Below are 20,029 nucleotides of genomic sequence, written 5' to 3'. Positions count from 1 at the left end.
TCTACCTGCCTCTGCCTTCTGAGTGCTAGGATTAAAGGCGTGCACCACCATTCCCTAAGGCAACTCTTATAAGGGGCTGGCTTACAGTTTCAGGAAGTCTCTAGCTCACTATCATCATGGTGGGGCACATGGCAGTGTGCAGGCAGAAACGGCGCTGGAGAAGGAGCTGAGAGTCCTACGTCTTGATCTGCAGGCAGCAGAAGGAGACTGTGTGCCACACTAGGCCTGGCTTGAGCATCTGAGACCGCAAAGTCCTCCTCCACAGTGACGCACTTCCTCCAACAGGGTCACACCTACTCTAACAAGGCCACAGCTCCCAATCGTGCCACTCCCTATGCACCAAGCCTTCAAGCAGATGAGCACATGGAGGCCTTTCCCACGCAAACCATTGCACTTTCAGAATTATGGTCAGGAACTTGCTTCCCGTACTTATTCAGTCCCACGATCTGAGTGACAGGCGGCTGCTTCTCGCTGTCACCTGAACACTGTTTGTCCCACATCACCAATAGAGATGCCGCTGTTTTTTTTTTTTTAATATTTATTTATTTATTATTATGTATAGAGTGTTCTTTCTGCATGTGCACCTGTAGGCCAGAAGAGGGCACCACATCACATTACAGATGGTTGTGAACCACCATGTGGTTGCTGGGACTTGAACTCAGGACCTTTGGGGGAGCAGGTGGCGCCCTTAACCACTGAGCCATCTCTCCAGCCCGATGCCACTGTTTTTAAGATCTGATCTTAGCACAGGAATCAAAACACATCAAGAAACATCCAAACGGTTGTCTCTGGATTCATGTTAGATCTTTTTCCTTCTTGTTTCCTCGAGCTAGTCCATAATCCTTCACTCCCTGGCCACCTGTACTTCATGCACCTTTGTCAGACTTTGTCATCCACCTCTCAAAGTGCTTCTGGGAAAATGCTGCAGAACTGACAGGGACCTGTGGGTCTTTCTTCTTCTTCTCTCTGCATGTCCACACAAAGAAGACACAGGCCGATGTCATAGCCTTCATGTCCTGGGATCCCCTTTAGCTAATGTGAGCACTGGAAGGATATTCACAAGAATAGATAACACTCCGGGAGCGGAGGGGACCAGGCGGGAGAGGACGCTGAATGGAACCATAGTTTAGCCACAGCCGCCTAAATATGTGGCACAGTTATCTGCAAGTTTGAACCTAAGCTTTCTGCTAGTGAGTGTGAATGGGGTGGGGAGACGTACAGCTAACAAAGCATACTCATGGCCATTTTTTTTTCCCTAAGAGAACTATAAGTTATTCCTAAGAAAAGCATGGAAGGCGCTGGAGAAGTTAGCAGGGTTAGTGAAAGCATCCGCTGTATAAGCGTAAGAATCTGAGTTTAACCCTCAGAATCCACGTAAAAAGCCAAGCATAAGCCAGGCGGTGGCCACGCACGCCTTTAATCCCGGCACTCGGGAGGCAGGGACAGGTGAATCTCTGAGTTCGAGGCCAGCCTGGTCTACAGAGTGAATTCCAGGATGGCTAGGGCTACACAGAGAAACCCTGTCTCAAAACAAAACAAACAAACAGACAAGGCTAAGTATGGTGTCACGTGCTTAAAATCCCAGTGCTGGGCAAGCAGAGATAGCACAGGGGGGTCGGGGGTTGTTCTGGCCAGCCAGCCTAGTCTACTCAGAGAGTTCCAGGCCACTGAGAGATCCTATTGAAAAAGACTACATTGACCTCTGGCCTCCACATGCATGCGTAGGTAGCTGCAGACACAAAAGAGAGATAGAGACAGACAGAGGGAGAGACCGAGGTAGGTGCAGAACAGATTGGGGGTAGAAATAGAACCAAAGAGATCTCCTGAAGGTAGTCATTAAAGAGATGCTGTGTGATACAGTCAGTGTCTTTTGTGATGTACTTCTAACAAATGAGTCTATTATTTTTTTCTTAAGGCATGTTTTAATTTCTGTGTCTGTGATGGATTATATAAGTGTGCATGAACATGCCTTGGTGAACATGTAGAGGTCAGGGGTCAGTTTACAGAAGTCATCTCCTCCTCCCACTGTGCAGGTCCCAGGCATTGCGCTCAAGTTGGCAGCCTTGGTAACAAACGTTTTAACCCACTGAACCATCTTGCTAGGCCCTATAGCCACATTTATTCATTCATTCATTTGTTTGTTTGTTTATGGATTTTTCCAAGACTGGTTTGTCTATGTAGCCATGGATGTCTTTAAACTCATTCTGTAGACCAGGCTGGTCTTAGACTCAGACATATGCCTCCCTCTGCCTCTTTGAGTGATGGGATCGAAGGTGTGTACCACCATGCTCAGCTTTATAGCCACTTTAAAGAACACGTATGACACCAGACACGACCATGCAATTTGTTATGCAGCCATAGCAGGCCTTGAACTTGCAACCCTCTCACCTCCACTCCCTGTGTGCTGGTTTTACAGGTATGAATCACCACAACCAGCTAAGAGAAGTAGTAATTCTCAAAAAGGACCTAACACATTGACGGTTAGTTTCTTAGATCCATGCTAATTTAACTCAGGAATTTAGTCTGTAAAATCTGCAATGCCTGTTTGTCTTTCCAGCACTGTCCCCAAACAGTACCTCTTTGACAGAATTTGCTGGGTTATTCTGGTGTCATGATTTTTATTTCCTGCTAAGATGCCTAGAAGGCAGCTAGTGTCTGTTGGCCAATTAATTTAGCTGCAGTTCCAATGCCATGGTCAACATGGTAGGATAGTATTTGGAGAAATGAGAAGAGATTTGTTTGTGTTCCTTGTTTTTCTTCCCGTCATTAAACAGTCATGTGGGGATCTTGGAAAGAAGGTAGAATCTAGAATACAGAAGACACTTGAATTTATGAATAATATCTTTTTTTAGCAGTAGCTAAAAATGCTGGGTTCTTGAAAAAGACTAGAGAACCAAAGAGCAAGGAAGAACAAATAATAGTATCAAAAAACAGTATCAAAGCAGTTTGTGTCTCACCAGGAGACTGGGGCTAGCTGGCAGGAGGAGGCCGTTGGAGACTTTGTAACTAAAGCTTGGAGATTGTCTGGGCTTCTACAGTAGGTTGGTACCTGATTCTCCATTCTTTGGCCCTAGTCAGAGTTGGAGGCTGAAGGTAACATTATAAATATTTGGAAAGTCCAAGTAGGCGGCACCGTGGGGAGATTTCAAGACAGCAGAAGGCAGTCTCCGCAGATGGGCCTGAGAGCACTTTCCGTTATCCCTAACAGCCAATGACCGGCTGTGAAGGGGGTTCTGAGAATAGCTCTAGAAAGATACCCAGGTTTTTGTCAGGAGCCAAGGGTATAGAAAGAAAGAACCATAACAAAACTTTGAACGGGCAAGCAACATGTTGTTTATATGCCACAGAGTCAACAAGTACCATGACTGGCACCAAGCAGGATGCTCCTTTTCCTAATGGTGGGACACCATATAAGCCCCTAAAGAAAAATGGACAAAGAGCACAACACGAAATTCCTAGACTCTCTATATGGTCAACAATAGAGAGAAAACATCTTCCCAAACACTCCTAGTGAAAGTTAATAGCTGTTGTGTCTTTGTGAAACAATCTAGATATATCTATTTAAATAAACATTTTACACACACACACACGCACACCCCACGTCAAACAACTGAGCTATTCCAGACTTTTTATCCCATAAAGATAACAGCTTTAGTGAGTAAAAACTCTATGTGGCAGGACTACTCTTGTAGAACTCTCCGACAGGGAGAGCTGTTTTAGGAATGCTTATCTGCTCAAGAAATGCTTTAAGAAAGATAATATGTTGGCTGTGGAGGCTGAAGGAGAAGCAGAGATCATGTGTTGGCCTCTAGAAAGACCCAGACTCTCAGTTCTGGTTACTGTCGAGAAAACTAAATTTGCTGTACAGTAAGTAAGGTCAAGGAATCCGGTCTTCAAGTTTTCCCGGGTGCAAAATCCTGCCCAGCGCTGCCTATGTGCCTCCTTCCAGACATCCCAGAAGATTTGTAAGATTCTGTTTGGGAAATCTCTAGGAGTACTTGGGAGAAAAGAAAAACGACAGTGGAATAGAGCGAAGTTGAGTAGCTCCAGAAATCAGGGTCCTCAAACTCGCAGAGAAGCAACTGTTGATAAGCCACCATGACGTACTTACTATGCAGAGAAGTGAGATGGGAACGGCAGGCTTGGAAAAGAAGTCAGCTGCTCCGTCATATCTGCCTAAGCAATCTGAACCAGCTTTCCCAGGAAGCTGAGCTGAGGGAGGGGCTGCTCTGTGGAGAACCTCTCTTCAGAATCTGTGACAAGAAGGCAAGGAGTAACAGGCAGAAGATCTTTGGAATTGGAGATGGTAACAGTATCAGCGAAGAACCCTAGCACTCTCAGAATAAAAAAAAAAAAAAAAAAAAAAATGAGTAAACCACACTGTTGAAAGTAAGAAAGCTGCCAGAAAGAAAACTAAGCCAGGCATGGTGACACACGCCTTTAATCCTATGTGAGTTCAAGGCCAGCCTGGTGCATAGGATGAGTTCCAGTGCTATGTAGAGAGACTGTGTCTCAAAAACAAACACACAGGAGTCAGAGGTTAGGAGCACGTATTGCTCTTGCAGAGGACCTGAGTTCAAGTCTCAGCACCTACATCAGGTGGCTCATAATGACCCATCTCTCCAGCTCCAAGAAGATCTAAAACCCTCTTCTGGCCTCCATGGGGACTGCACTCATGAACATACCCCTTCCCTCATATATACACAATTAAAAGTAATAAAAATATTTAAAAAAAAAAAAAAACAGACAAACAAGCAAAGGCACGGTGACTCAGTGATACATGCTTGTGATTCCAGCATTTGGGGGTGAGGGTGGGGGCAGAGGCAGGCAGATCTCTGTGAATTTGAGGCCAGCCTGGACTACAAAGTGAATCCAGGACAACCAAGGCTACACAGAGAAATCCTGTCTCGGAAAAAAAAAAAAAAACAACAACAAAACAAAACAAATCCAAAAGACAACAACAACAAAACAAAGGAAGCCTTTAAGAACAGAATGGAAGTGAAGACTAAGGCTGTTGAGGACTAGAACTTGGTTCTTAGGCGGAGGCAGCTAATCTAACTTCCTACTGACAAGAGCGCAGCTACCATTCTCATGGAGTGTGCAAATGAAAGAGCTCATTAATGAGGTGTATGCCATTAACAAAGTGACCATGGGACCCTGAACTCCTGATCTCTGGGATCAATCCGAGGCTTCAAGTATGCCAAGCAAACATTCCACCAACCGCCCACATTTCTAGGCCCCCAAAGTCTCTTCTGAGCTGTGCACGGTGCCTCACCTGGAAGGCCGGGCATTGGGAGGTAAGGAGGAAGAGGGTCAGGAATTCAAGGCCAGCCTCAGCTGCATAGGGTTGCAGGATATCTGCTCACACTGTGAGTCCCAAAACTGTGTTGTTTACTGAAACAAACAAACAAACAAACAAAACCCTATTTCTATTTGTGGTGTGGCTCAGCCCTAGCACACACCTTTAACCCAAAAGCTTTCTGCTTGAGTGTTGTCAGCAAGACTAAATAAAGTCTACCGTAGGTCAAGAGGTGGAACAAGCAGCCAGCCGACGGGAAGTGAACATAGAATTAGTAAGGAAAAAGCACAGAGAGTACGAGGAAGTCAGGAAGATGGGTAGAAAGACCCACAGGAAGTAAAAGGAAGGGGCTTTCGGTTTAAGGGGTGTTCTGAGATGGTGTGAGAGGAGGGGACATTCCTTCTGGGACATCGACTGAGGTCGAAGGTCAGCTGGTGCTTTCTCTGCCTCTCTGAGCAGGCTTTCACCCCAGCATCTGGCTCCTGGGTCTTCATTGGTAAAATTGAACTATTGAGATTTTGTTAAAAACAACAGCATAACTAGTTCAAGCCCAGCCAGAGAGGCATGAGACCCGGTCTCTACAAATAAAACTAACAGTTTTAAACAGTTTTAAACCTTTTAAAAAGACCTTTTAAAAAGGTCTTTTCTAAGATCCTTACTGAATTCAAGTTATTCACACTATAAATATAACATGAAATCTCAATAGGAAAGCATACTGAGAGAATTCTATTTAAAAAAAAAATCATAAGCCTTGCCTTGGTGACTCGGGAATGAAGCTCTTCCACATAGTAAGCAGAAGCTGGAAGCCACAGTGCCATCAACTAACTAGGTTTGTGTTTTGGTCGCCCATGTCCCAAAGAGAATTTATAAAGATTAAAATATTATATATGAAATTAATTTTTCCTACATAAGGTATATTGGGCACTGCAAAGAAGACCTGGAGGAGGCTCAGCTTGGGATGTGGCCTAGTTAATAAAATGCTTGCCAATGTGCACAAAGTTCTGTAGTTAGTCCCCAGCTCCACAGAAAGCCAGGTGTGCTGGCACAAGCCTGTAAACCCAGTATTTGGGAGCTAGAGGCAGAAGGATCGGGAGTTCAAGGTCATTGTCAGTTGCACATAAGTGCAAGGCCAACCGAGGGTCCATGAGAGTCTTTAATCTTTAAAATATAGAAACAGCCAGGCGTGGTGGCACACGCCTTTAATCCCAGCACTCGGGAGGCAGAGGCAGATGGATCGCTGTGAGTTCAAAGTCAGCCTGGTCTACAGAGCAAGTTTGAAAACCAGAGAAGCCCTGTATCAAAACACAAACAAACAAGGAGGAGGAGGAGGAGAGGAATGTACAGTGAAAGTGATGGGTAGAAGAAGATGAAAAGCAGTTTTGCCTTAGCCATGAAGTTGTAATATCATTTCAAAGTAGACTGTTAAAAATCAATGATTCTCTTCCACAGAAGCAGAAAGGCTCAAATGGTATATACTCACTTATAACTGGACACTAGCCCAAGGGGCATGTCCCATGAAAGTCTTCACCAGGAAAGTGGGATAGATGTGAGGACATCCTACTGGGACTCTAGGTGAGAGAAGCATGGACCATGGGGGAAATAGAAGGATCCAGAGGATCCTAGAAACCTACAAGAAAAACATTATGATGGGCAGATCTGGGCCCAGGGGTCCTGCTCAAACTATGGCACCAAACAAGGACAATATGTGCAGTAAACATCGAACCCCTACCCAGATCTAGCCAATGGACAGGACATTTCACAGTTGAGTGGAGAGTGGGGACTGACTTTCACAGGAACTCTGGTGCCCCATATTTGACCACGTCCCCTGGATGGGGAGGCCTGGTGGCACTCAGAGGAAGGATAGCAGGCTACCAAGAAGAGACTTGATACCCTATGAGCATATAAAGGGGGAGGAGGTCCCCCTCAGTCACAGTCATAGGGGAGGGGAGTAAGGGGAAAGTGGGAGGGAGGGAGGAATGGGAGGATACAAGGGATGGGATAACCATTGAGATGTAATATGAATGAATTAAGTAATAAAAAAATCAATGATACATACTATAAATGCTACAGCAATTACAAAAAGAGGCATAGTATTAAACACACACACACACACACACACACACACACACACACACACGTATATATCAGTAATTAGAAAAGAGAGGACATGAACTTGAAAGAGAGCAGAGCAGGTATAGGCATAGGGTTACTGTACAATTCAAATGCTGGTTTCTGCACCCCTCGTGTCTGGTTGCAAGCCTTGTTCTGAGAACCTCCTGTCTCAATGTTGTATAAACACTGCTCCCCAGTGTCCCGTTGTATGCCAATAAAACAGCTTACAGCCAATCGGTGAGCAGGGGAGACTAGGGCTGGACTTCCTGCCAGCCAGGGGAAGAGGAGCTAGAAGAGGAAGTAGTGGATTAAGCAGGCAATTCAGCCACAGACAGAGGTGCAGAGGAGGTGAAGATTCAGCTGGAGCAAAGAAAGAACTAAAAAGCAGGTAACTTTGAGATTTTTAGCAAAGATGGAGTCAGAATAACTAGAGAGTCAAGAACAGACTTAGACTGCTCAATATTCTGTTGTAAAGCCTTATAAATAAATATAAAAGAGACTCAATTATTTGTGTAATGACCGGGTTAAGAGAGAAACTAAGAAACAAACACAATTTTATAAAAATAACTGTGACAGGAAGGTTCATTGGAAAAGTTGGAGGGAGGAAAAGAAAGGACAAAATGATGCAATTAATATAAAAATCTCAAAAAACATTAAAAAAAGTTTAAAAGACAAGAAAAAAGAAAAAATCAAATAACAAGATGACAAACTTAAAGTTAACCACAATAATTATATCAACTATATATTTTCTAACAAAAGTACAGGGAGAATTGTTTGGAAATTAGAAAAGGACTATATTAAAATTTCATAGCAAAAACTATCTGTATAATTAATATATGCAAATGAAAAGACATATGGGGAAAATTCATATATATAAATATATATATAATCCTATGCTGTCCAATCAAAAGACATTGTCTCTTCCCTTAGAGGTGTTTCAGGTGCTGTGTCACAGGTGCATCAGTAGGTGGCAAAGAGGTGAGAGGCTGTGTCTATGCTCAGTGTTCTGACCTGTGGGCACCTGGATGATTAGTAGCCTAACATTCCCTGAAAAAAGTGAGCCTGAGACAACCATCAGTCTGGCAGCAGACAGGCCCAGATGGGCTCTGAGGACGGGGAACAAGCCCAGGACTAGAAGAACTTCACCAGGGAATCCTCACAGGCCTGGTGCGGCAGAACCCTCAGCTGGACATTAAAGGAGAGCTGGCCCTGGGGCATGAGAGCAGGAGAGCTAACCTTGACCCTAGTCAGCTGCAGTATTTGGGAGAGCTCACATTGCTGGAGTTGCCGGTGAGCAGCCCTGAAGATGGGAGCATGGGAAAGCTGGCCCTACCACTCGTCTTCAGTGGGAGATACGCTCATCCCCCTACCCCCTTACCACCTGCAAGAGGTGGGAGGCCTGGCTCTGGAGTCATGTGAACAGGGAAGCTGTCCCTACACCTCACTAACTGCAGCCCTTTGGAGAGCAGTCCCTGCACCTTGCTTGGGCAGCACAGTAAGGGGGCACAGGTGAACCAGCCTCGAGGGCATGAATGCAGGAGAGCTGGTCCCAACATTTGTCTGCCCTGTGGTGACTTGTGCAGAAGAGAGATGCCCTTCCCTCAACCCTTGCCCTTTGCCACCTGCAGCAGATGAGGGAGCTGGTCCTGGGGTCACGACAGCAGGAGAGCTGTCCCTGCCCCTCACCTGCTGCAGCACTTAGGATAGCGGGCCCTGCCCCTCACCTGGGCAGCAGGGCAAATCTGGCCCTGGTAGCAGGTATGGGCAGGGGTGGGGTTGCTGGCGATCCAGCCAAAGGGCTTGAGAGCAAAAATAAAAAAGCAAAATTAGCAAATGAAAAGTGCAAAAACTGGTATGAGTGCACATCTTAAATATGAAGGGTAGAAGAAGAAATTGGTTGGCCCTAAGATGGTACAAGAGAGACACCAAACAACCTATAGCTTCATCATAAGGACATCAACATGCTAAGTAGCACCACCAGTGCTGTGGCAGTTGACAATCACCATGACAAGAAAGAGCCACGAAAGGAGACAAGATGGAATGTCCGGATCCCTGGAAAATCGCTGCCTGTGGTCAGAAAAGACAGGGACATCCCTCTCCTTTGTCAGCCATCTCTTCCATGCCTTTCTTTTACTCTGTATTTGTGAATTCCTGGCAAGCAGAAGTTGAGGAGTTGATTTTGCATGGGTGACTCTCCCTTCTGTTCTCTTCTTTCTTTATGTCTTTCCACAATGTTGGAATTTGTTGAATAACAGTAAATTCACAAGGCATGGAAGTTTCCGAAGCAGCAGATGTTCCTGCTTTCCTTGACAGCCCTGGCTGGGGCAAATATGAAATTATTTATTCCTCTCCTAATAGCTAATGCTAATTCTCATGTCAAACACTACAAACTACACACACACACACACACACACACACACACACACACATACACACACAGACACACACACACACAGACACACACACATACACACACACACACATACACACATACACACACACACACACACACACACACACACACAGAATAACTACAAGGGATTAAAGGAGTCTGTGGGAATGAGATAAAGAACCAGCCAGACAGCCAGAAGTTTCTGGAGAAGCTCTGTGGCTGCGATTTTAGAGTCAAGCTGCAGTCCAGAGTTGAACAGGAAGATGGGCAGATGACAGATGAGAAGGCCATAGGCCATGTCATCTTCAGGGACTAAGCCAAGCTGAAGCCTAAGGTAGCCATAAGCCCTCTACCTGTTGGCTCTGGATTTATTTATCCACCAGTGGCTAGATGACAGGCTGGCAGGAACTGTGGACATTGCAGTTCCCTTGCATCCCAGAGGTAGACAAAAGGTCGCCTCTACCGCTCACTCGGTATCAGGCTGGCTATTAGTTCCACAGTTCAGAAGAGAGTGAGAAACACCCAGTTTACAAGCAAAACCTGACAGTGATTCCATATGTTTACTTTAGAAAAATAATTCTGGCTGGAGAGATGGCTCAGTGGTTAAGAGCACTGCCTGCTCTTCTAAAGGACCAGGGTTCAATTCCCAGCACCCACATGGCAGCTCACAACTGTCTGTAACTCCAAGATCTGACACCCTCACACCAATGCACATAAATTAAAATAAAATAAAAATATTTTTCAAAAAGGAAAATGATTCTAAATTCACACAGGATGTGTATATAAAATTACTCATTGAAGCCTATTTTTCTCAAAGTTCTAGAAACAACCTAATTTCTATTAATAAAAGAATGTTGAGAAATAACAATGTTTTCATATTATACTATATAGCAGTTAGCATGAATAAAATCTAATTCTTTTTTTCTTTAAGATTTATTTAGTTTTTACTTTACATGTGTGAGTGGTTTGTCTGCATTATGTAAACTTACCACACATGCCTAGAGCATTCTGGGAGTTTGATACTCTGGAACTGGAACTATAGATAGTGATGAGCTGCCATCTGGGCGCAGGGCACTGAATCTGGGTCCCCTGCAAAAGCAGCAAGTGATCTTATCTGCTGAGCCATCTCTCCAGCCCCTAAAATGAATGAAATTTATTTCTTTACCTACACAAGTTAGATCCCAGTGTTAAGTTAACAAAAGCACTTTGAAAGTTAGACATCATGGCGCACACCTGTAGTCCCAGAACTTGGGAAGGCAAAGCAGGAGGGTATTGAGTCCCAGGCCAGTCTAGGCTACCTACCAGGCCAGCCTGGGCTACCTACCAAACCTCAGGCTGTACTGGACTACATAGTAAGGTCTTGCCTTAACCCCCTTCCAAAAACACATTTTAAAAAGGCAGTTTAAGTAATGAAAGCTGGGCGGTGGTGGTGCACTCCTTTAATCCCAGCACTCCAGAAGGCAGAGGCAGGTGGATCAGCGTGAGTTCGAGGCCAGCCTGGTCTACAAAGGGAATCCAGGACAGCCAACGCTAACACAGAGAGCCCCTGTCTCGAAAAACCAAAAATAAATAAATAATGATACATACATTCTGTCCATCTAATATGCTTTTGTGCATGCTTTTTAGGCATGCACATGTAAAGATCAAAGGATAATCTTGAGTGTTCTTTTTTTGTTGTTGTTGTTTCTTTGAGACGGAGTCTCTCTTTGGCCTGGAACTTGCCAAGTCAACTAGACTGGCTGGCCAGAGAGCCCCAGGGGTCCACCTGTCTCCACCTTCCCAGTGCTGAGATTGCAAAGACTCACCACCACACAGCTTCTTGTTTTTTGTTTTTGTTTAATTGTTTGGTTGGAGTTCTGTTTTGTCTTTTTGAGACAGGGTTTCTCTGTGCAGCCTTGAACTTGCTCTGTAGACCAGGCTGGCCTTGAACTCACAAAGACCCAGGTGTGTGCCACCACCATGCTGCTCCACACCCAGCTTTTTTATGTGGGTTCTGGGGACAAAGCCTAAGTCCTTATGGTTGTGAGGCAAACATTTCACCAACCAAGCCATCTCCCAACCCCCCATATGTACTTTAAACAATTGTTATTTCTAGCTACTAAGATCACAGATGGTATTGGCCTTACCATTTCTTTTTTATGCTTTTCTGCAATTAAAAGTTTCTCAAAATAGTGCATGAAGGGACAAGTAAGGAGCAATCAACTGTATGAGACATATACAAGTCATGTTGGGTAAGAACTGAGTTCAGCAAGCAATTCCAGTCACAACAAATCATGGTTAAATATCCACTGGGCCCAAGGAATTTCAGCATGCAGCAAAATGGGCGAATTGCATATGGCCTGCAGGCAAGACCCAGCTTCTTGGTTTTGACGCAATAGCTTTTGTTTTCATAGTGATGACGGAGGTGGTGATGGTCAGGATGGTAGACTAGTCAGGAAGTCATGACCTAGCAACATAAAAAGTTTAAGTCTGCTGCCGCCACTGATTGCAAACTTTCTGCGTAGGTGAAGGTCTTGGATCGACAGAGGACATTATCCTTGCTGGAAGCATTCTACGACCAAAGTTCACACACCGCTAGGGGTTTACTCCGAAACCCAAGACAGTGTAAGTGTCACTCAGGGGTACGAGTGTACTGATGCTGGGCGTCAGAGTACAACAGGGTCGTTCTACTCCCAGGGACCTCTTGGTACCCTCTCCCTAAGCATGGCAGCCATGTAGCCTGTCTCCTTGTTCACATTCCACCAATTCACTCCTCCTGGCAACTAGATGTGTGGTTTTTTTTGTTTTTGTTTTTTAACCAGAGTGCAATATTCAAACTTGTGACATATCAGAACTCAACTAGAAACAAATTTTAAATGTGTTTCAATGGAGAAAGGTTTTGGTGATAATTTGAATGTTTCGGAAATTAAGTTAAGCATGGTTATTCCATTTATAATTCCAACTTAGAGCTCTAAGGTTTCTATGGAAGATAATTCCTTTGCCCAAGCAGCTTTACTGACATGCTTTTATGATAAAACATACATGTATGCTTACATGTTAAAATGTTCTTCTAAATGTTTATCAATAAATATGATTACAGGGTTGTTGATTTTTAATTTTTACATTTACTTACTTATTATGAGAGAGAAAGAGGGGGGGGAGGGCGAGCCATAGCATTCCTGTGGAAGTCAGAATACAGCATTGAATTCTTTCCTACCATGTGGGTACAAAAATCCAACTCAGATGCTCCGCTCTGGTTGGCAGCAAGCTCCTTTACCTCTGAAGCATCCTACAGCCCTATTTTTTTTTTAAGAGAATGTCTTTTGTTTTGTTTTGCTTTTTTTATTTTTCCAAGACAGGGTTTCTCTGTGTAGCCTTGGCTATCCTGAACTCACTTTGTAGGCCAGGCTGGCCTTGAACTCAAAGCGATCTGCCTGCCTCTGCCTCTCGAGTGCTGGGATTAAAGGCATGCGCCACCACGCCCGGCCGAGAGAATGTCTTTTAATGGCTGGTTTGTCTTATTTCTGTTTGTAGACTCATTACTTGGATACCTAAAAATAAATAAATCTGTGAATGATAAACAGAAAACCATAGGAGCCACAGTGTTATAGCTTGATTATTAAGTATTTTGGGGAGGATGGAGACAGGCAAAAGTTGCAGGATTTTATGGAATCTTATCTGAGGGGGATGTCTTTTCAGACTGGGTCTCACACTATGTCGCCCAGTTAGTCCCAGGAACCTCAGTCTCCCACCTTACCTGAAAGCTGGCATCACGGGCCAGTGTGGTCACACCCAGCAGATTCTGCAGCTTTTTAACAGGGTGACCCTGGTGAATACTATCCAGTCTTCCCCTAAAGCCCTTCCCTCTTTCCTCGATCTTCCCCTCCCTCTCTCCCTCAGTTCTAGAAACTGAACTTTTTATTAAGCACACAGCCTGCCCTGAGCGTAAAGACGCACACACCTACCTGAGTCATGGAAGAAGAGCTGAAGGAAAGGGAAGGAATGGAAAGCGAAGCACGAGAGAGATTGCTGCTGATAAGGCTAGCTATTGGCTCTATAACATATCACGTAGAATTTTCAATTCATTATTATTGGGGCGGGGAGGGGTGGCGGCAGGTCCATGCCACACAGCGCTTTGTGGAGCTGATTCTCTTCTACCTCTAAGTGGGATCTAGAGGTCAGACTCAGGTCATCCACGTGGTGCAGCAGGCATAACATTTTTAAAAAATGTTTGAGACAGAAGACAGCTCCATTCCCTACCTCTGCCCTCTGCTTACTGTGTGGAAACAGGACACAACAGTAAGGGGCAAATTTTATTTGTTTTAGAAATCCAAGCAGCATTCCAAGAGAAGAGATCTGTTTGTTTTGTAAAACACGCCTTTCGGGAAGAGTTGATAACTAATCCACAGTAGTGAGAGATCTTCTGGTCCCTTCCGTGTGTAGTTGCAGCAAAGGGTATCTGATATTTTGTTTGTTTTGTTGTTGTCTAAGACAAAATCTCCTTATATATGGACCTTGCTGAGTTGATCAGGATAGATTCAAACTCACAGAGATCCACCTGTTTCCACCTCCAGAGCGCTGGGATTAAAGCCTTGGCCGTCCTGACCTCACTCTTTAGAGCAGGCTGGCCTCGAACTCACAGAAATATGCCTGCCAGTGCCTCCCAAGTGGGATCAAAGGTGTGCGTCGCCATACCTGGCTTGACGTTTATTTTTAAAGTAATAAGCTTATGTTATAATCACTGCCCTCGATGCTGGTTTTTTTTTTTTTTTTTTTTTTTTTTACATTAATTCAATACTTCTGATTCTGTGCTGTAAGATCAATTGTTTAGAGAAATCTTTTGCTGTCTGCATCAGGGCCGTTTGTCGAATTTGGGGAGATAGAGCTGGCTGAGTTCTGGGGAGACATGGATGTAAAGAAGCACATTTACGAAGACTTCGATGAGGTGCTCTTAAAGATGAATGTCTTAGTTGCTACGAAACTTGCTGGCAATCTCCAAGAAAAAGACGATCAAAATCTCCCACAACAACAGAGAGAGACTAGCACAGAACAAGAGCCATCACTAGACGCAGCGGCAGAGCCAGGCAGAGAACAGAGACCCCACAGAGGGTCACTTACAGCACAGGGACAGCGAAAAGGGTCCCACAGATCATCCACTTCAGGACAAGGGTCACGCAAAGGGTCATTGGCAGAGTCAAGATTTCCCAGAGGGTCAGTTGCCGAGCAAGGGTCCCGAAGAAGCTCCATTGCCACAGAGCAGACGCAGGCCAGAGGGTCAGTTGGCGAGCAAGGGTCCCGAAGAAGCTCCGCAGCAGAGCAAGAGGCCCCGACAGGGCAAGACTCACACAGAGAGTCAGTGTCAGAACCAGAATCAGCCAGAGGGTCAGTCACAGATGAAGAATCACACAGGGGGTCACTTTCAGAACCTGGGCAACGCAGAGGTTCAACAACAGAGCGACGCAGACGGTCATCCGCAGATTCCGGGTCTCGCAGAGGATCAGCGACAGATCAAGGACAGCGCAGAGGATCCAGGGGTCAGCGCAAAGGATCAGGGCGCAGAAAGTCAAGTTCAGAATACTTACCACATAAAGAGTCCATCACAAAAGAGCCCCACGATGAGTCGGGACAAGGACAGCAGACAGATACCATTACAGAAGAAGAGAACGCAAGCTCTGCTTCACAATTACAAGAAAGCGGTGCCTTAGAAGAAAGCCAAAGCTCGGAATTAGAAAAAATGAAATCTCAAGGAAAGCCTTTGCCTGTGGTCAACGAAGAGCGAGCCTCCGTGGAGTCTGAGCAGCATGAGGAAGTTCCCACAACCAGTAAAATGGATCGTCCATTAGGTAGCAGCAAAAAAGATCACTTTCCAGGTAGGTATTTAGGTCTATAAAATAATTTGTTTTATAGATGTTTGTTTTGTTGTTGTTTGTTTGTTTGTTTTTCGAGACAGGGTTTCTCTGTTGTAGCCTTGGCTGTCCTAAACTCACTTTGTAGACCAGACTGGCCTCGAACTCACAGAGATCTGCCTGCCTCTACCTCCCGAGTCCTAGAATTACAGTCTTACACCACTGCACCTGGCTGTTGTTTTACAGATTTTTTTTTTATATAATTTTATTTAAAAATCTGTTTTCTGGACTGGCTGTTAAAAACTCTTTTCAGAAAGTCTTCATTTAAGTTACGATCTCTTTAATTTATTTTTTATTTTTTGGTTTTTCGAGACAGGGTTTCTCTGTGTAGCCTTGGCTGTCCTGGACTCGCTTTGTTACAATCTCTGCTGGTATACCATGTCACATAAACAGCAAATGTATTTTGGTGCTCAGCACTTGAGTCTAGACACTGAACTCTGAATTAAACGAAAACCAGAATGCTTATTATTAATTAATTTTCCTAGAATTTCATTTGCACCAAAAGTCCATCAATAAGAAATCTAGCAATGTTTTCACTGCTTTTGTTATTGTTGTTTTGTTTTTGAGACAGGGTTTATCTGTGAGCCTTGGCTGTCCTGTAACTGCTCTGTAGACCACGCTGGCCTTGAACTCAGAGATCCACCTCTCCTGCTCTTGAGTGCATAAGCCACCATCTCCTAGATTTCAATTAGATTTTTCAAAAGGCAGAAACATCTTGTTTTAAATGCAAGTCACTTAATTTTTCTTTCATTTCAACAATAAAATGTGTCAGGCATAGTGACATATGCCTTTAATCTCTGCACTGAGGAGGCAGAGAAAAGTGGATTGCTACAAGTTGGAGGCCAGCCTGAGTTCCAAGCCAGCCAAGGCTACATAGAGAGACCCTGTCTCAGAAAAACAAACAAATAAAAACAGGCATTTGCACCTTTCATTTTTGTATATTTTTTTTTCCTAGAAAGGTTTCCAAAAGCTGTATTTCGAATAGAAGACACTCTGAATTTTAAATATTTTTAAATTTTTATTTTATGTGTATGGGTATTTTTCTTGTCTATGCCTGTACCACGTGTGCAGTCTCCGCAGAGGCTAGAATAGGGCGTTAGATCCTGTGGAAGGCTGTGAGACACCCACTGTATGGGAGCTAAGAACAGAAGCACTAGTGCTTCTCAATGGCTCAGCCATCTCTCCGGCCCCTGAATTTCAGTGTGTATTCACCATTCACCTCACTGGTTAGAATGTGGACGTCTAGCAACAGTTAGCTGTAAGAAAGCCTGGGAAACATAACCTCAGGCTGTGTAGCCAGACAAGCAGCTTTTGCCATAGTGCCTCTCTCAACAATTAAAAGTATTAAGTGATTTTGTTATGATTACGACAAACCCGTATAAGAAGGACTTGGGTTTTGGGCTGTTGTGTATGTAAGGAATTTGTCTCGTCGTTAAGCTCAGAATGTCCAGTGAATTATATTCTCTTTTCTTTTCTTTTCTTTTTCTTTTTGGTTTTTGAAGACAGGGTTTCTCTGTGTAGCCTTGGCTATCCTGGACTCACTTTATAGACCAGGCTGGCCTCTCCCTCCCGAGTGCTGGGATTAAAGGCGTGCCACCAGCGCCCGGCATTATTTCTAATCCATAAAAATTTTCTTTTCTTCTCTATGTGTGAGTCTGTCTGTCTGTCTGTCCCCCCAACCCTTTGTGTGTGTGTGTGTGTGTGTGTGTGTGTGTGTGTGTGTGTGTGTGTGTGTGTACTTAAAGACGTCAGTTGTTTTCTGAACCCTTGGGCTCAGATTCAGGTCCTTGGTTTTGACAGCAAGCACTTTACCCACTAAGTCACCACACCAGCCCTGTCCTTTTCTTTTGTTCCCCTTAGGAAGTTCAAAAAAGGATTCTCAGAAAGACAAAGCGTGTGAGCCAAAGCCCCAGCACGTAGAAGGAAAGCCATGGTCAGGTAAGACCTCACTTGAGTCAACCTTCCTTTTCTCTGTACTCCAGAGGGAAAACATAGTGAAAAATGAAATGAAACAGGTTGTGTTGTGGAATGTTCTTCACAGGTGAATTTTTGCTTTCTGACTGGAAGATGAATCATGTCAGATCTGAAGATGAGGAACAGGCCAAAGTAATCTGTGGTGACACCAGATTCACAGGTACATGTTAACCGAGGAACTAGGAAGAGCAGGGGACAGTCCAGCACATGACTGTAGATTACCGCCGCGTCTCATGAAAACCATACTGAGAGCCTCACACTGTTTTGTCCCTGGAAACTGACAGACCTAAATCTAAGCAAGACATGCACTATCGGCGGTGACATCTCCTACTGGTGGTGACACGTACTCTTGGTGGTGATCTGCGGCTGCTGGTGGTGGCCTGTACTGTTGGTTGTGGTATGCTACTGGTAGCGATGTAACTGTTGGTAGAGGTGTGCTGGTGGTGGTGATCTCTACTATTGATGATGGTTTACTTTTGGCGAATGCTCTTAGTTAGATGATGGCTTACATTTGGTGAATGCTCTTAGAGCATTTAAAATGTAAATCTCTGACATTGGTACACTTTATGTTAACTATTGCATTGCTCTGACACTGCTTTAAAAGCATTATCCAAGCATACGAAAGGAATCAGATATTAGATATTAGAACTCAAAAAAAATAATTAAGTATTTATTTCTCTACCCAAGCATGCTAGACAGGTGAGAGTCTTTCTTGTTTATGAAATATTAATGAAGAAAAGAACCACTGGACAGATGAAAGAACAGCTCTTAGCTATCAGATAAGCCACATGTTTAGCTATGATTGTTTCAAGTACAGCTCATATTTTTTAAAATGTTATTTTATTATATTTTCCCCATCACTTTAAGTAGTAAAATTAATTATAGTTAGATCAAGATTATTTTCTGTGTGCAACCTTTTCTCATTTAATCCGGAATCAAATAGCAAACTTTGTCTTCCATTTAATTAATTAATTGGTGCTTGCGCGTGTGATTTACGATGTGGGTGCACTGATGTGTGGGTGCCTGGGCCCATGCATCATGTGTGGAAACCAGAAGTTGGTGTTGTGTCTTTTTCTGTTGCTGATCTTCATAGATGGGGTCTTTTTTTCTTTTAGCGCATTTTTATTATAGTTTATTCACAATACATCCCGATTGTTGTCCCCTCGCTCTTACCTTCCCGTTCCCACCCTCCCTCCCACTTCTGCTCTATTCCCCTCCTTTAGACCTCTGACAGGGGGCCCCCCTTCCTACCCCACTGTCTGACCACAGCCTATTAGGTCTCATCTGGACACCCTGTATCCCCTTCCTCTGTGTGCCTAGAAGGCCATCCTGCCAAAGGGGCAGTGACCAAATCGTGGGCACCAGAGTGCATGTCAGAGGTTCCGTGACAGTCCCCTCTCCCGCTCCCAAAGTGGAGAATGAGCCGCATCTGAACAGGGGCTCTGGGTCCTCTGCATGCATTGTCCTTGGTCCAGTTTGTGAAAGCCACCCTGGGTCCAGATCTCATGGCCTTGATGGTCTCCTTGTGGGGTTCCTGACCCCTCTGGGTCCTTCCATCTCCCCACTGTTCCATATAACTCCCAGCACTCCACCCAGGGTCCAGCTGTGTGTCCCAGTATCTGTCCCAATTCCCCACTGGGTGGAGTCTCTCAGAGGACATCTATGTTGGGCTAATATCCACTTATAAGTGAGTAGATGGGGTCTTCCACGGAACCTGGAGCTTGCCGTATCAGCTTGACTGGCTGTTCAGCATTGTCCCAGGATCTGCCTGTCTGCATCCCAATAGCGCTAGGATTATGAGCACATGCTGCTGCACCCAGTTTTTAATTGTGTGCCAGGGATCTAAACCCAGCTCCTCATGGCTGCTCAGCAAGCACTTTACCCACTTCCCAAAAGCCCAAAGAACACTTTCTGACCTCAAAGTATTTTAATGAACATGCGTAATGTTTGTCAAGTTCTTATGACTGGCAAGTTGATGCTCTTCATCTATGCCAATTTTTAGTGATGATGCTTTGTTAAGTCTCATGAGTAATTGTTTCTAAGTTACATCAGATCCCACATAGGGCGCAGTGATTGAATCAATGAACAAATGAAACATGAGTCATTAGGCTGGCATTTTATGAAATACAGTGTTGTCACATTGAGCTCCAAGACAAACATATTAGCTGACACTAATCTATAGGAGTTGGTGTGCAGCGTTTACTAAGACATTTACCTGAGAAGTCCAGGGTGTAGCTGGCTTTATGCACAACCAGCTCCAACAGACGACACCGCCTCTCTCAGCCTCTCTGCCACAGTCTCTGTGTCACTTTCAGCTTTAGGCAGTTTTCTTCACGTTGTCTCAGAAATGACCACAAGGGCGTCTAT

At 44.4% G+C, this 20,029-nt stretch overlaps 1 protein-coding gene and 1 non-coding gene across 2 annotated transcripts in view; both read left to right on the top strand.

The window, feature by feature from the left end:
* The window catches only part of Efcab5 (EF-hand calcium binding domain 5), a 129,128-nt gene that overhangs the window by 66,683 nt on the left and 42,416 nt on the right, over positions 1 to 20,029 (top strand). The window contains exons 9-12 of the mRNA XM_051158381.1: positions 12,308 to 12,407; positions 14,639 to 15,652; positions 17,549 to 17,626; positions 17,730 to 17,822. Of these exons, the coding sequence (XP_051014338.1) occupies positions 12,308 to 12,407; positions 14,639 to 15,652; positions 17,549 to 17,626; positions 17,730 to 17,822 (1,285 nt within the window). The remainder of the gene's footprint in view (positions 1 to 12,307; positions 12,408 to 14,638; positions 15,653 to 17,548; positions 17,627 to 17,729; positions 17,823 to 20,029) is intronic.
* On the top strand, positions 8,331 to 8,456 carry LOC127200891 (small nucleolar RNA SNORA17). The gene has a single exon (XR_007832111.1). It is a non-coding gene; the product is annotated as a small nucleolar RNA SNORA17 (small nucleolar RNA).

Source organism: Acomys russatus, chromosome 16 (genome assembly GCF_903995435.1).
Source record: "Acomys russatus chromosome 16, mAcoRus1.1, whole genome shotgun sequence".
Classification (NCBI taxonomy): Eukaryota; Metazoa; Chordata; class Mammalia; order Rodentia; family Muridae; genus Acomys; species Acomys russatus.
This window is presented reverse-complemented; position numbering and strand designations above follow the sequence as displayed.